Source organism: Phyllopteryx taeniolatus, chromosome 12 (assembly GCF_024500385.1).
Source record: "Phyllopteryx taeniolatus isolate TA_2022b chromosome 12, UOR_Ptae_1.2, whole genome shotgun sequence".
Lineage (NCBI taxonomy): Eukaryota > Metazoa > Chordata > Actinopteri > Syngnathiformes > Syngnathidae > Phyllopteryx > Phyllopteryx taeniolatus.
In genome coordinates, this window is record NC_084513.1 from 284,173 (window position 1) to 297,417 (window position 13,245).

Genomic DNA, 13,245 nt, shown 5'->3' on the forward strand with positions numbered 1-13,245 from the left:
TGGTAACTGCAGGAAGGACCTTTATTTGGAGGTTTTTAGCAGGACGGTTAAGAGTAGGTGGAATGTGTATTTGTTTTCCTGTGACAGACACAATCCACATAGTTATTGTTATGATGTTTTGGTTATTTAACAGGTTATAGCCTTTAGCTTATAGTTTTCCAGACATTGTTGACATGGGTCTTCTGATGATCGTTTTTTTATTTTTTTATTTGGGGCATATCGATGATGGTTTTTTTTCTCTTTGGTAAATTTTTTGGTGCTGCTCCATCTCTGAGAAATCAAGGTTGCTAAGTTTTTCCTTTCCTTTTGCAAGAGGCATTGATTCTTTTTCGTTCTTCTGTTTAGTTTTGGAAGGTTGACAAAATGACAAGGTTGATAATACCTTCAACTGATGATTTAATAATTCATTTTTTTTGGGGTATCTTATTAATTAACTGCACTTTACATCCTTCTATACATTCCCCTTTAAAAGTATTGGAACAGATGAATATGAGACAACAAATTATATTTGCAGGTTTTTATATCCAGATCTGACACGCTTATTGATCTGATGGCACATTTTGTTTCTTCACCTAAAAATGTGCTGTTCTGTTACAAATACAGTACATAAAGCTATCTTGTAAATTGTGTGTCAGGTGCAGATGTAAATACCTGGAGAGCAAACCTGAAATATTCTCTCATATTATGCCAAGCCCAAATGCTTTCAGCCTGTCGCAAAAATGAAGCAAATGGCCTTACTGTTTCACTACTTTTGGAAGGGAGTGAAATATTGTTAACTTATTATCAGGTAAGTTATGCTACATGAACCTGTCTTACCAAATCTATTACATCATTTTTTTTTTTTCCTTTTTATCCTTCTAACTCACCTGTAGAACGTTATGGTTTGATTCACCAAGCTAGAATCTCAGCATCAGTCAACGCTATGAGGGTTCTTAACACTGGCACTGAAGTGGAAGCAGCAGTTGCTGATGCTCTGGTAAGTTGAGTAGAATTTTGAGAGGGATTTTTTTTTTTGCTACAGTATTCTAAAGTGAATTTTACTGACACAGTATAACTTGAGGACCTTAACTGACAATTAGCAGTAAACTTAAAATAATTTACACCGACTGTGTCGTAGTGAAAAATGTTCCTTTTGCATATCCAGGACTCTTCTTGTTCTTTGCGCCAATTTAAACTTTTTCTCTTCTTTTTCTATTGTTCTTTACAATTTCAGCTATTAGGAGACTCCAGGAATAAGGTAGTTGGTCAGATTAAACAGTACACTGTATATACATTTCCATGCAATCATGCACTAATGAAGTATAGAAATATGCACTATAGCTTCAAAATTGTTGGTAACCTTCCGTTATCGAAAGAAAAACCCACAATGGTCACTGAATTAACTTGAAACTGACGAGACTGGAATTTGCCAAAATGCATACTGACAAGTAGGGTTGGCCATCGAGAATTGAGAACCGATTGGAACCGGGACGAACGTTCCGGTACTCCCGGAACCGTTCAAATTAAAAAATGTTAGTTTTCAGTTTCGATGCCTAGTCCTCCAGCCGCGAAAAAGAAGTGGCGAAAAGCAACGAAGAAGTGGGGTAAACCAACGAAGAAGCACACGGACGATTGACGTCCTTGTGGCGGTGGTGAACAAAAGTGTGTCTTAACTTTGTTAAAATGAATGACCAGTCGCCCCAGTACGACACTTGGAATAAGATTACCGTAATGTCACGACCGTAAGGCGCACCGTATTAAAAGGCGCAGTCTCAGTTACGGGGTCCATCCATCCATCCATTTTTTGAGCCGCTTCTCCTCACTAGGTGTCGCGGGCGTGCTGGAGCCTATCCCAGCTATCATCGGGCAGGAGGCGGGGTACACCCTACACTGGTTACCAGCCAATCGCAGGGCACATACAAACAACCATTCGCACTCACATTCACGGGCAATTTAGAGTTGTCAATTAACCTACCAGTTATGGGGTCTATTTCTGTATTTAACACATACATAAGGTGCACCGTATTATTGGGCGCGGGCATGGTAAAACATACGCTAACTTAAAACATACGGTAGCATACATACACACTAAAACATAAGCTAGCATGCATGCTAGTGTATCTTTTTAAAAAGGCAGCGGGAGCATAACTGAGTTCGGTTGTACTTTATCGAAGTATTTAACAATGTACTCACGTTACTTTTTGATCAATCCTCATCCACAAATCCATCAAAGTCCTCATCTTCTGTATCCAAAATGAACACCTGGGCAAGTTCTCCAACAAACACGCCGGGTTCCCTCTCGTCATTGTCGGAGTCAGTCTCGTTGCCGGCTGTTCTTTGATCATTAATCCATTGCTCGAGTTGGTCTTCCAACTCGGGCCACCTCGCCTTGTTTCCGCGGAAACTCACCTTCGTCTTCTTGACTTGGCGGAGCTCGTTTTCCTGCTTCCTCCACCTGCGAACCATGGATTCGTTGATCTTGAATTCTCTCGCGGCTGCTCGATTCCCATATTCTTCCGCGTAACTGATAGCTTGCAGTTTAAACTGTGCTTCGTAAGCGTGTCTCTTCGTAGGTGCCATTTTCGGGGGTCCTTAGCCAAACCGATGTTATTTTGCACAATGCATATACCTACTCAGGGCGTGCCTTTAGCGTCCTCTTTCACGCGCACCCTTCCCCCTTTAACGGCCGCATGCTGTCCTCAGTCACGTCCGCCTTTCCTGTGTATAAGGAGCGTGTCGGCAGGAAATGCTCCCAGTCAGTCAAGCGGAGCGCTCATCAAGTCACACAACAACATTTACAGATTTTGGAACTCGGTGCACACATAAGGCGCTCCGTCCATTTTGGAGAAAATTAAGACATTTAAGTGCGCCTTATGGTCATGAAAATACGGTATATTGTGCAAAGGAGGCTTTCATGATGTGCACAGTCTGACGCGCTCCAAGCTTCAGCCTACACCGCGCAGAGCTTCAGTCAAGTCAACTCTCAGTCAACTGGGTGAGTGAGACAATAAAATACGTCTATGCCAACATTAAGATAGCTAACAAGGTAAACGGTTGCTTGCACCTTTGCACTGATGGTTTTTAGCATTTATTTTAATCTTCAAACCAACGAAAGCTTAACATTGGGCTAAAACTTCACTGTAGCAACTTTACATCACAATTAATTGGGACAAAATTCACATAAACGCTGTCTCACAGTATCACAAACACTAACCTTGTGCCTCATCTGTGGGTAGGGAAAGGAATCAGCGTTTTATAGCATCCATTAAAAAAATATATAAAAAAATCACCTGTGCCGTTGAAGTTACTTATCAGAATCAGATTCATCTTTATTTACCAAGTATGTCCAAAAAACACACAAGGAATTTGTCTCCGGTAATTGGAGCCGGTACATACATAATGCCGGCACATTTTTTGTTTTTTTTTTTTTGTTTTTTGACAGTTGTGCAAAAAGATGCAGAGTCCTCTAGCACTTAGAGCAGTTTGAATGACTAATATTACAATAGTCCGGTGCAATGACCATTGTGCAAAGGGCGCCGAGACTTCAAGCGAGTAGTACGATAGTCTGGGACAATGTTGATTGTGCAAATGTTGCAGATACTCCTCAGTCAGTGTGCAAATGGGGCAGATGCTACTCTGGCATGAGGGGCCAGTATTGGTCAACAACAGATGAAAATAGTGCAGCATGGTGAGACTACTACAGTGAGTACACGAGTAAAATATAATTGGCCCAACAGAAATGTGACAACAAACTCAAGACAAAAAGACAAAAAATTGCCAGCATGTTGCAATGGAATTGTAGGTTAGGTGTTTAAGAAGTTGATTGCAAGAGGGAAGAAGCTGTTGGAACGTCTGCTAGTTCTAGTTTGCATTGATCCAGCGCCTACCTGAGGGAAGGAGCTGGAAGAGCCGGTGACCGGGATGTGGAGGGTCCGAGAGGATTTTGCACACTCTTGTCTTAGTTCTGGCAGCGTGCAAGTCCTCAAGGGGGGGGGGTACCGACAATCCTTTCAGCAGCTTTGATTGTCCAAAATGCTGAGTTCCGGTGCGTACCCTTCAAAATGAAAGGCTACAAGCTTAAAAGAAGAAGTCAAGTTAAAACTTGTACATATAAACCATTTGACGTGATGAAACAGAATACAGGGGCAGCTATATAGCATTGTTAAAATAACTATTTTAACAATCCTATATTTAACTTTTAGCTGTAACATTAATTAATGAATTTAAGTAAATTGGGTTAGCTCCACACACATTGCCTTTTAGTTCATAGGTTTGATATTGATACTGGTTATAAAGGACCTCGAGTCAAATGTTCATTTTAGTCTATGCTGCCGTCTGCTAAATATTTTCATAATTTGGACACGCTTTATTTAAACCATGCAAACTTTTTTGACACAGCCCCCTAAAAGAATCTGAATCGTTTGGAATCGGAATCGAACTAAGGAACCGGAATCGGAATCGCTAAAATTCAAATGACGCCCAACCCTACTGACAAGCCAGAAAGCTTTTGTTAGAATGTTCTTTGGACAGATGAGACAAAATTTTTACTTTTGCTGCATCTGGCACAGGGTGTATTTGTCTGTGCAGTGATATCTCAAGACTACCAAGGCAGCAAAATGCCCATTATCAGAAACCTCAGTCTATGTCGTAGGTCAGGGATCCTCCAACAGGAGGAACACATACCTAAAACCACTCAAGAATGGCTAAGAATGATCTTACTGAAGTGGCCTTCAGTGGGCCCTGATAAATCCTCTGAAAGGAGTTGAAACTTCCAGTCTAGAAATGGCACCCTTCAAACCGGAGATAGCTGGAGCAGTTTGCGCTTGAAGAGTAGGCCAGAATACCACTTAGGGAGCAGAAGTCTCATTGAGAGTTTTTTTAAAAATATATAATTGTGTTTGATCACAATTTAAAAACAAAGCAAAATTTTCTTTGAAGTTTCTGTCCATTTTTAGTTATTATTACATTTGTCAGTTGAAGGGGTTTTCTTTCTCTAATGGAAGAGTAACAATTGTGTCCATGTGTATATTCATCATTGGATTTTTGCTTGAAATAATGCATCCCAAATGTGTGCAGCTGTGCTACATGTGCCATTTTGTATTGTCAAATTCCCATATTACTGGATGCTGTTAACCCACCCCATCCCCCCTCCGCCGCCCGCCCATTTTATTATCTGTTTAAATGTTTTCCTCTGTGAATTTCACCCCAGCACATTGTACCTCTATTTGTCGTCAAAATCCCTGCTTATCCAGGTGCACTGCTTGAACCTGCCTGGCTTCTGATGTTTTGAAAGAAAATACTGTACAGTAAACCCCATATCCATCACGGGGGTTACGTTCCAACCCCCCCAGTGATAATTAAAAATCTGCGATATAGAAATACCGTACCTATATATGAACCAAAAGAAAAAAAGGTTTTTTTCCTGAAATAGTTTTAGGGTCTTCAAACACACTTTTAAAACAATACACACACATTTAAAGCCAGACTATATCGATAGAGAGCGAGAGTAAGCAAGAGCGATGGATAAATAAAATATATCAAAATTAATAACACATACAGTACAAAATACGTGTTTGCATCCTGGAGAGACTAGCTGTACTATCAATTGCTTTAACTCGTTAAAAAAAAAAAAAGTATTGCAGAACAATAAAAACCGCGAAATAGCGGGACTGTGATGTGTGGACTGTGATACAGCAGGGGTTTACTGTACATTGTTTAGTTTTTAACTCAGGGATTGCAAAATGCCTAGATAGGAATTATGAAATTAATCTTTTAGGTAAAGGCATTTCAACCGAAGAAAAACATAGATTAAAAAGCATAATGGCTGCCTAATGCTAGTGGTAACCAGCTGTGTTATGTGCCAGTTCCTTTTTCTTGGAGCTGTAATAAAATGTTATATTGGATCATTTGTCTCTCTTTTTTTCCGTCAGAGGAAGCCAATGAGGCGGAGGTACGAATCACCAGGGATGTACTCCGATGATGATGCCAACAGCGATGCGTCCAGTGCCTGCTCAGAACGCTCCTATAGCTCAAGAAACGGCGGCATCCCCCATTATCTTCGCCAGACTGAGGATGTGGCGGAGGTCCTGAACCACTGTGCCAGCTCCAATTGGTCAGAGCGGAAGGAGGGACTTCTGGGTTTGCAGAATCTCCTCAAGGGTCAAAGAATACTGAGGTGGGCTTGGAAGAGTTTAATTTCTGACCTCAACCTTTCTTGTGAGTGAACAGAAGTGCTAACATTCACAAGGGTTAATTTGTTTTCCTATCAAACATTTTAATATATTCTTTTTAACCTTTTAAAAACACAAATCTAGGTAATGTAATCCACAAAGTACGTATGATTTTTCGTAGAGATATCCCGATCACATTTTTTTGCATCCAAGTCTTTGATTTTAAGGATCTGCAGATACAAAGTCCGGATCCCATACTTCGACAATGCATTTAAAAAGTGTGCGTCCAAATTTTCTCACATTTTTATATGAACATATGTGTATGTATGTAGTTTATACAGTGATCCCTTGTTTTTTTGCGGTTGATGGGGATCAGAACCCCCCACGAAAGGTAAAAAAACGCGAAGTATGATTAACATTCATCAACATTGCCTTCTGAGAGAGGCGAAGAGGCTTGTGTTGGTGGCGGAGGAGAAGCTCTCACTTGACTCGTAGAGGCTTTAGGTTCACTCGGAGACTTCTGCTGGAGGCGCTGATGGTCTTGCTGGGGTTTTACCTTGGAGAAAAACATGGTAATGGGTAGTTGTTGTCTTTGTTTTTTCTTTTGCTTCAAAATTCCCCTGTACAAAGATATAACCCCGTCTCGTATTACGCGCAGTTACCACACGTTTCGCTTCCTTATTGACGTAGTTTTGCGGATGTTTGCTTCTTCTTTCTTGATGTACCGCACTGTAGATTCATTCATGCCATAATGGCGGGCCATAGTTGCATAACTTCTGCCCTCTTTGATCATATCTAAAAAAAAACACTAAGATACAGTATGCGAGACAGTCAACAGCGTGGACGAGACTGGCAAGACACAACAAGGGAAGATGCTGGGTGAGGCTGCAATGATGCGCAGCCAATCAGCTCACGGGATAAATCCACTCGTGCTCTCATTGGTCGATGTTGCGCCAGGAACCAATCACGCGTCTTGTATGAGTGCCCATGTCATGTACAGTACAGTACAGGCATGTACAAAGCCTCTGAGTCAACTCAGCTCTTTGTTTGGCATGCAGGGAAACCTCTCTCGTGCAACAACATGAAACAACGCGACTTTCCGCAATATGGCTGCTGATATGGCTGTATTTTTTCATTTTAATTTTTTGATGAATTTTGTATTTTTTTTTTATGAATATTTTGGAAAAACCCGCGAAGCACTGAAGCCGCAAAACGTGAAGCGCGAAGTGGCGAGGGAACACTGTGTGTGTGTGTGTGTATATACATATACACACACATATATATATATATATATATATATATATATATATATATATATATATATATATATATATATATATCCATTTTCCGTACCACTTATCCTAACTAGGGTCGCAGGCGTGCTGGATCCTATCCCAGCTATCTTCGGGCGAGAGGCAGTGTACACCCTGAACTGGTCGCCAGCCAATCGCAGCTATATACAGACCCTTTCCAAGAAATTTGAATATCATGGAAAAGTTCATTTATTTCCATAATTCCATTCAAAAAGTTAAACTTTCATAGATTATAGAGTCAGGGCCCACAATTTAAACTATTTCAAGTATTTATTTGCTTATTTTTACATAATTTGGGCTTCCTGCTCATAAAACCCACAAAATCAGGAATTCAAAAAATTTGAATACTGTGAAGAACCACTTACTTATTAGTTTTCTTAGAAATTAGGGTCACATTAAGTCACTCAAAATATGGTACTTTCAAAACGACATGATAATCTTCAATACTTGGTTGGGAATCCCTTTGCTTTAAATACTGCCTCGATACGCTGTGGCATTGAGGCAATCAGGCTGTGTCATTGCCTGAGAGATATTCAGATTTCTTTGATACTTGCTGTCAGTTCTCCTTTGTTTTTGGGTCTGGTGCCCCTCATTCTCCTCTTGATAATACCCCATAGATTCTCAATGGGGTTTAGATCTAGCGAGTTGGCTGGCCAGTCAAGCACTGTGATGGGATGGGCATCAAAGCATGTTTTGGTGATTCTGGCGATATGGGCAGGGGCCAGGTCCTGCTGGAAGAGGAAATCTGCATCTCCATACAGATCCTCATAAGAAGGAATCATGAAGTCCTCCAAAACATTCAGGTAGACTGTTGCGGTGACCTTGGATTTAAGAAAGCAGAGTTTACCAACACCTGCACTGGACATTGCACCCCAAATCATGACTGACTGTGGATATTTCACACTGGACCTCAAGCAGCTTGGGTCTGTTCTTCACCAGTCTTCCTCCAAACCCTTGGACCTTGATTTCCGAATGAAAGGCAAACTTTACTTTCATGGGAAAACAGTCCAGTCCTTCTTCTCCATGGCCCAGTTGAGACGTTTTCTATGTTGGCTAAGGCTCAGAAGTGGCTTGACCCGAGGAACCCGACAGTTGTAGCCCATCTCCCAGATGCGTCTGAATGTGGTGGCTTTTGAAGCTGTAACTCCTGCCTCATTCCACTCTTTCTGGATCTCTGCTAGATTCTTGAATCTTCTCTGTTTGATAATCCGCTGAAGGCCACGGTCATCTCTTTTGCTGGTGCATCTTCTACTGCCACATTTTGTCCTTCCACTAGACTTTCCATTGATATGCTTGGACACAGCACTCTGTGAACAGCCAGCCTGCTTACCTATGAATTTTTGTGGCTTACCCATCCTGTGGAGGGTATCAATGATGGCCAGTTGTCAGCTTGTTTTGTTTTCGTGCGCCACGACGCCCACCGTTCGCCTCTCCAACCCTCTTATGGTGGGCTGCTTAGGGTGCTTGAGCGCGGTGGTAAAGGTTTTGTGCTTGAGATAGGTGAACATAGAGTATGTTTCGTTGTATAGGCTTAATCCAGCTCACGTGGCAGGCAAGGTACCGTTGCCGGCCCAAGTTCCCCTCCGTGGTCGCCCTCCTAAGCCCCCGCACATGCTTTCACACGACAGTTTTTAGTGTTTTCCATCTTTTCCTGTCTCACATGGACACCCTGTCCGGCAGGTTTCCACTACGCCTCCGAGTGAAGGACATCGTGGCCGTTACGGCAGGCTGGTGAAGCCCCCTAAAAGACTTTCATTGTGAGTCTCCTTCTGAGTGTTCGGGGGGTGAGGGGGGGGCGGGGGGCTGTGTGGCCGACACTAGGACCATACCTCTCACCCATTAGGCAGGAAGGGTGGGGTGTCTGGAAACTGTTTTGGCACTCATGTTGTTTGGTGCAATACCTGTTTTGTTGAGCAGTGTTATTTGGCAGTCAAAGAATAAAGACGTGGTTGATCCAAGTACATGGAGCATTTTCTCCTGCAACACTATTATGGTTCCTTTAGGCAAGATCCGTGCACCTTTGGATTATTTCGTCACTTCGTAACTTTAAAAATTTCAGAAAATAGATCAAAACGATCTTTTTCACCCGATCTTGATCATCGGAAAATCACGTGATGGGATCGGGATCTAATCTCTAACAACAATACTTTTATTGTTTGGCAGTAGCAAGATGTTGGGGTGTATCGATGGGATTTTTGTTTTGTCATCTAGAGACAGTCAATTGGAGATAGAGGATTAAATGTTAACAAATTTAGATATTTTTAACAAGGATTTGGATTTATGTACTAATTTGGTTGATTGATGCCTTCTTGTTTTGTTTGGTTTTTTATGTAGCCGAGTGGAGCTGAAGAGACTTTGTGAAATCTTCACAAGAATGTTTGCAGATCCACACAGCAAGGTGAAATAAATGTTTCAAATGCATTTGCTGCATACATTATTTTAATTTTCTATTTTCTGATGACAATATGTTACTCATCTGTAATTAAATGTATTGTGTCTTATTGCATGGCCTGCTTTGCTGTGGATTTGATAATAGAGAGTAAGTTTGTTCTAACCCATTAACACAACATTGGCTGAATATGACTTGTAGTCAGAGTAACCAATATTGTTTTTAATTCCTTAACATTATGTATGGCTTCAGGTGTTCAGCATGTTCCTAGAGACCTTAGTGGATTTCATCACCGTACATCGAGAGGACTTGCAGGACTGGCTGTTTGTCCTTCTTACCCAGTTGCTAAAGAAGATGGGGGCAGACCTGCTCGGCTCAGTCCAAGCCAAAGTCCAAAAGGCCCTGGATATCACAAGGTCTGTATGCTTTGCAAGCCATACCTGAAATCTGTCTTAATAATTATCCAAATAGGGTGCACAACAGTTGATGTCTATTCATTTTTTCAGGGAGTCTTTCCCATTTGACCAACAGTTCAATATTTTGATGAGATTCATTGTTGATCAGACACAGACACCAAACCTCAAGGTATTATAGAAATAAAAAAATGAAAACTGTGGTTGTTGATTAGTGCAGTTCATTGCGCCCCATTACTGAATGGTTGTTGTTACCTCTTAGGTAAAAGTAGCTATTTTGAAGTACATAGAGTCTTTGGCACGGCAGATGGACCCAACAGACTTTGTCAACTCCAGTGAGACTCGCCTGGCTGTGTCACGCATCATCACCTGGACCACTGAACCCAAAAGCTCTGATGTCAGGAAGGTAGTCCTGTTTTCTATTTCAAAGACCTCATTTGAAAATTGAGAATTGTATTCAGTGTAAACAGTATTAAATCTCTATGTTGGGAGATGTAGTGGAAATTAAGAATAGCACATCAAAAAGTAAAAGACAGTATGGTAGTTTTGTTTTGTATGTATGTCGTCTACATAAATGTTGGTACCACTTTTACACTTTTACAAAACAATGTTGTTGTTTTTTCAAGGAGATATTTTTTGCATCTAAAACAGTTCCCATGTTTCCTAATAACATGTCTGTGACATGCATTTGTCAAAATACCCCAAGGATCAATAATTCTATGCATATTTTTACAGAATATTTCTTGCCATGCTTAAATTAGCCCTCCTCCCGCCCCTATACTAATGGGCCAATGGTAAATCTGGCTTTCATTAGAATGACGAACAGCGAGCTGTATCTCGCCTGCGCGTTCAAGCCAGCATTTGCCCATCTCCTCATATGCCTCATTCAGCAGTGGCTGGGCAATTTATTTTACTTGCAGAAGCAGAACAAAGAGTGTGGAAAATAAGCCAATTCCTTTAGCTTATAGACGACAATGAAAATGTTTGAACTTGCTGCGCTTCACTCTTGTGGCGACACATCGCTAAACACAACAGACGCGTTTATAGAAAGAGGCAGATAAATAAAGATGTACCTGTTAATTCCACACTTGGGTGGTTGGGTGGTTAGGCACTACCTAAACCCCAAAATTTGTATACAAACAATAAAAAGTAATGTTTTACATTCACCAGCCTCAGCAGCTATACTGTTGTGCTTTTTAAATTTAGAGGCATGTCAAATCATTATGATACATTGTCATATTGTGCTTAAGTATTCATGTCACAATGTCTGGTCAAACCAAAACTTATTTAGAGTCATGTCCTCTGTGGAGGATTTTAATTTCCATGATGGATAAACTCAATAGAACAAAGCACTGCCTCAACAAAAACAAATTCCACTCTAACCCCCAAAATTGTAACGCTAGAATACATTGTATATGTTAGCACTAGTCAAAACAAGGTACTCTGATTAATATTGCATTTGTGGGAGAATAATTAAATAGAATAATTCAGCAACCGAAGGTGGGTGTCATGTTTGACAAAATCATTCATTATCAGCAGCAGACCGGCAGTGACAGCGACGGTACAGTAGCACATTTATATAGCGTGCCATGGAACTATGTCATCTGACAGATTAGGAGCGTTGGATTTAATTATTCGATTCTGTGTACATCATGGCTGAGATGGAAACATCAGTGGTCATCAGATGAAGTGTAGCAGAGTAAAAGCGTTGTTTATCAACTTCTTCACATGAAAGAGATCCGATAAAAGGGATCCATATCAGCGCACAACTCGTACATTTTGATGATGTTCATGATCGTGGTTTATTATGTGGCTTTTGTACATGTTATGCAATAGAATACTATGGTTTTCTTCGTAAATAAAGTGGGGAGGATTTGGCGAACACACGTCACATTGTTGCAGATTCGCACTCTTGTAGGAGTGAAAAGACCTAATAATAGCAGCCCCATAAGCGAGCGCACCAAGGCAGATGCAATGTTTTAAACCTATTTAAACATACGTTGTAGATTTAAGTAAATAGCAGCTGATGAAGAAATGCACATTCAAAATCTAACAAAGTTTTAACGTGTTGGGTTGAGTTCCCCTTTATAGTAGGAGAACTTAATTTATTTTCCTTTCGTGCAGTCAAGGCTTAGATAAGTTGAACAAGCCTAATTGTAAGTTCGCTGAGAAATACAAAAGCAAAATTAGACCTGTCACGATAATTACTATATTGACTTATCGTTTGATAAATAAAATCGACACAATAGTTTTTCCGGACTCGATGAATTGTCATTGTTGTGGTGAGCTGGCCACTTGTTATATTGCAGCCATTTGTTAAAATCATTTAAGTTCATTTTTTCCTCATTAATGTACACACAGCACCCCATATTGCTGATTTATTAAAAAAGAAAAACTGAAATATCCCACAGCCATAAGTATTCAGACCCTTTGCTGTGACACCCCTATATATTTAACTCGGGTGCTGTCCATTTCTTCTGATCATCCTTAAGATGGTTCTACACCTTCATTGCAGTCCAGCTGTTTTTGATTATACTGATTGGACTTGATTAGGAAAGCCACACCCCTGTCTATATAAGACCTTACAGCTCACAGTGCATGTCAGAGCAAATGAGAATCATGAGGTCAAAGGAACTCCCTGAAAAGCTCAGAGACAGAATTGTGGCAAGGCACAGATCTGGCCAAGGTTACAAAAAAAATTTCTGCTGCACTAAAGGTTCCTAAGAGCACAGTGGCCTTCATAATCCTGAAATGGAAGACATTTGGGACGATCAGAACCCTTCCTTGAGCTGGCCGTCTGGCCAAACTGAAGAATTGGGGGAGAAGAGCCTTGGTGAGAGAGAAGAAGAACCCAAAGATCACTGTGGCTGAGCTCCAGAGATGCAGTCGGCAGATGGGAAAAGTTCTAGAAAGTCAACCATCACTGCAGCCGTCCACCAGTCGAGGCTTTATGGCAGAGTGGCGCGATGGAAGCCTCTCCT

General features: G+C 41.0%; 1 protein-coding gene across 46 annotated transcripts in view; it reads left to right on the forward strand.

Annotated features, from left to right (window-relative positions):
• Positions 1 to 13,245, forward strand: part of clasp1a (cytoplasmic linker associated protein 1a) — a 139,206-nt gene that overhangs the window by 96,056 nt on the left and 29,905 nt on the right. For 36 of the 46 annotated variants that reach the window (XM_061793506.1, XM_061793512.1, XM_061793513.1 and 33 more), the window contains 7 exons: positions 873 to 976; positions 1,214 to 1,237; positions 5,910 to 6,154; positions 9,797 to 9,860; positions 10,104 to 10,267; positions 10,358 to 10,436; positions 10,527 to 10,670. In XM_061793506.1, the coding sequence (XP_061649490.1) occupies positions 873 to 976; positions 1,214 to 1,237; positions 5,910 to 6,154; positions 9,797 to 9,860; positions 10,104 to 10,267; positions 10,358 to 10,436; positions 10,527 to 10,670 (824 nt within the window). The remainder of the gene's footprint in view (positions 1 to 872; positions 977 to 1,213; positions 1,238 to 5,909; positions 6,155 to 9,796; positions 9,861 to 10,103; positions 10,268 to 10,357; positions 10,437 to 10,526; positions 10,671 to 13,245) is intronic. The other 10 variants (XM_061793509.1, XM_061793533.1, XM_061793519.1 and 7 more) reach the window with 1 other exon arrangement.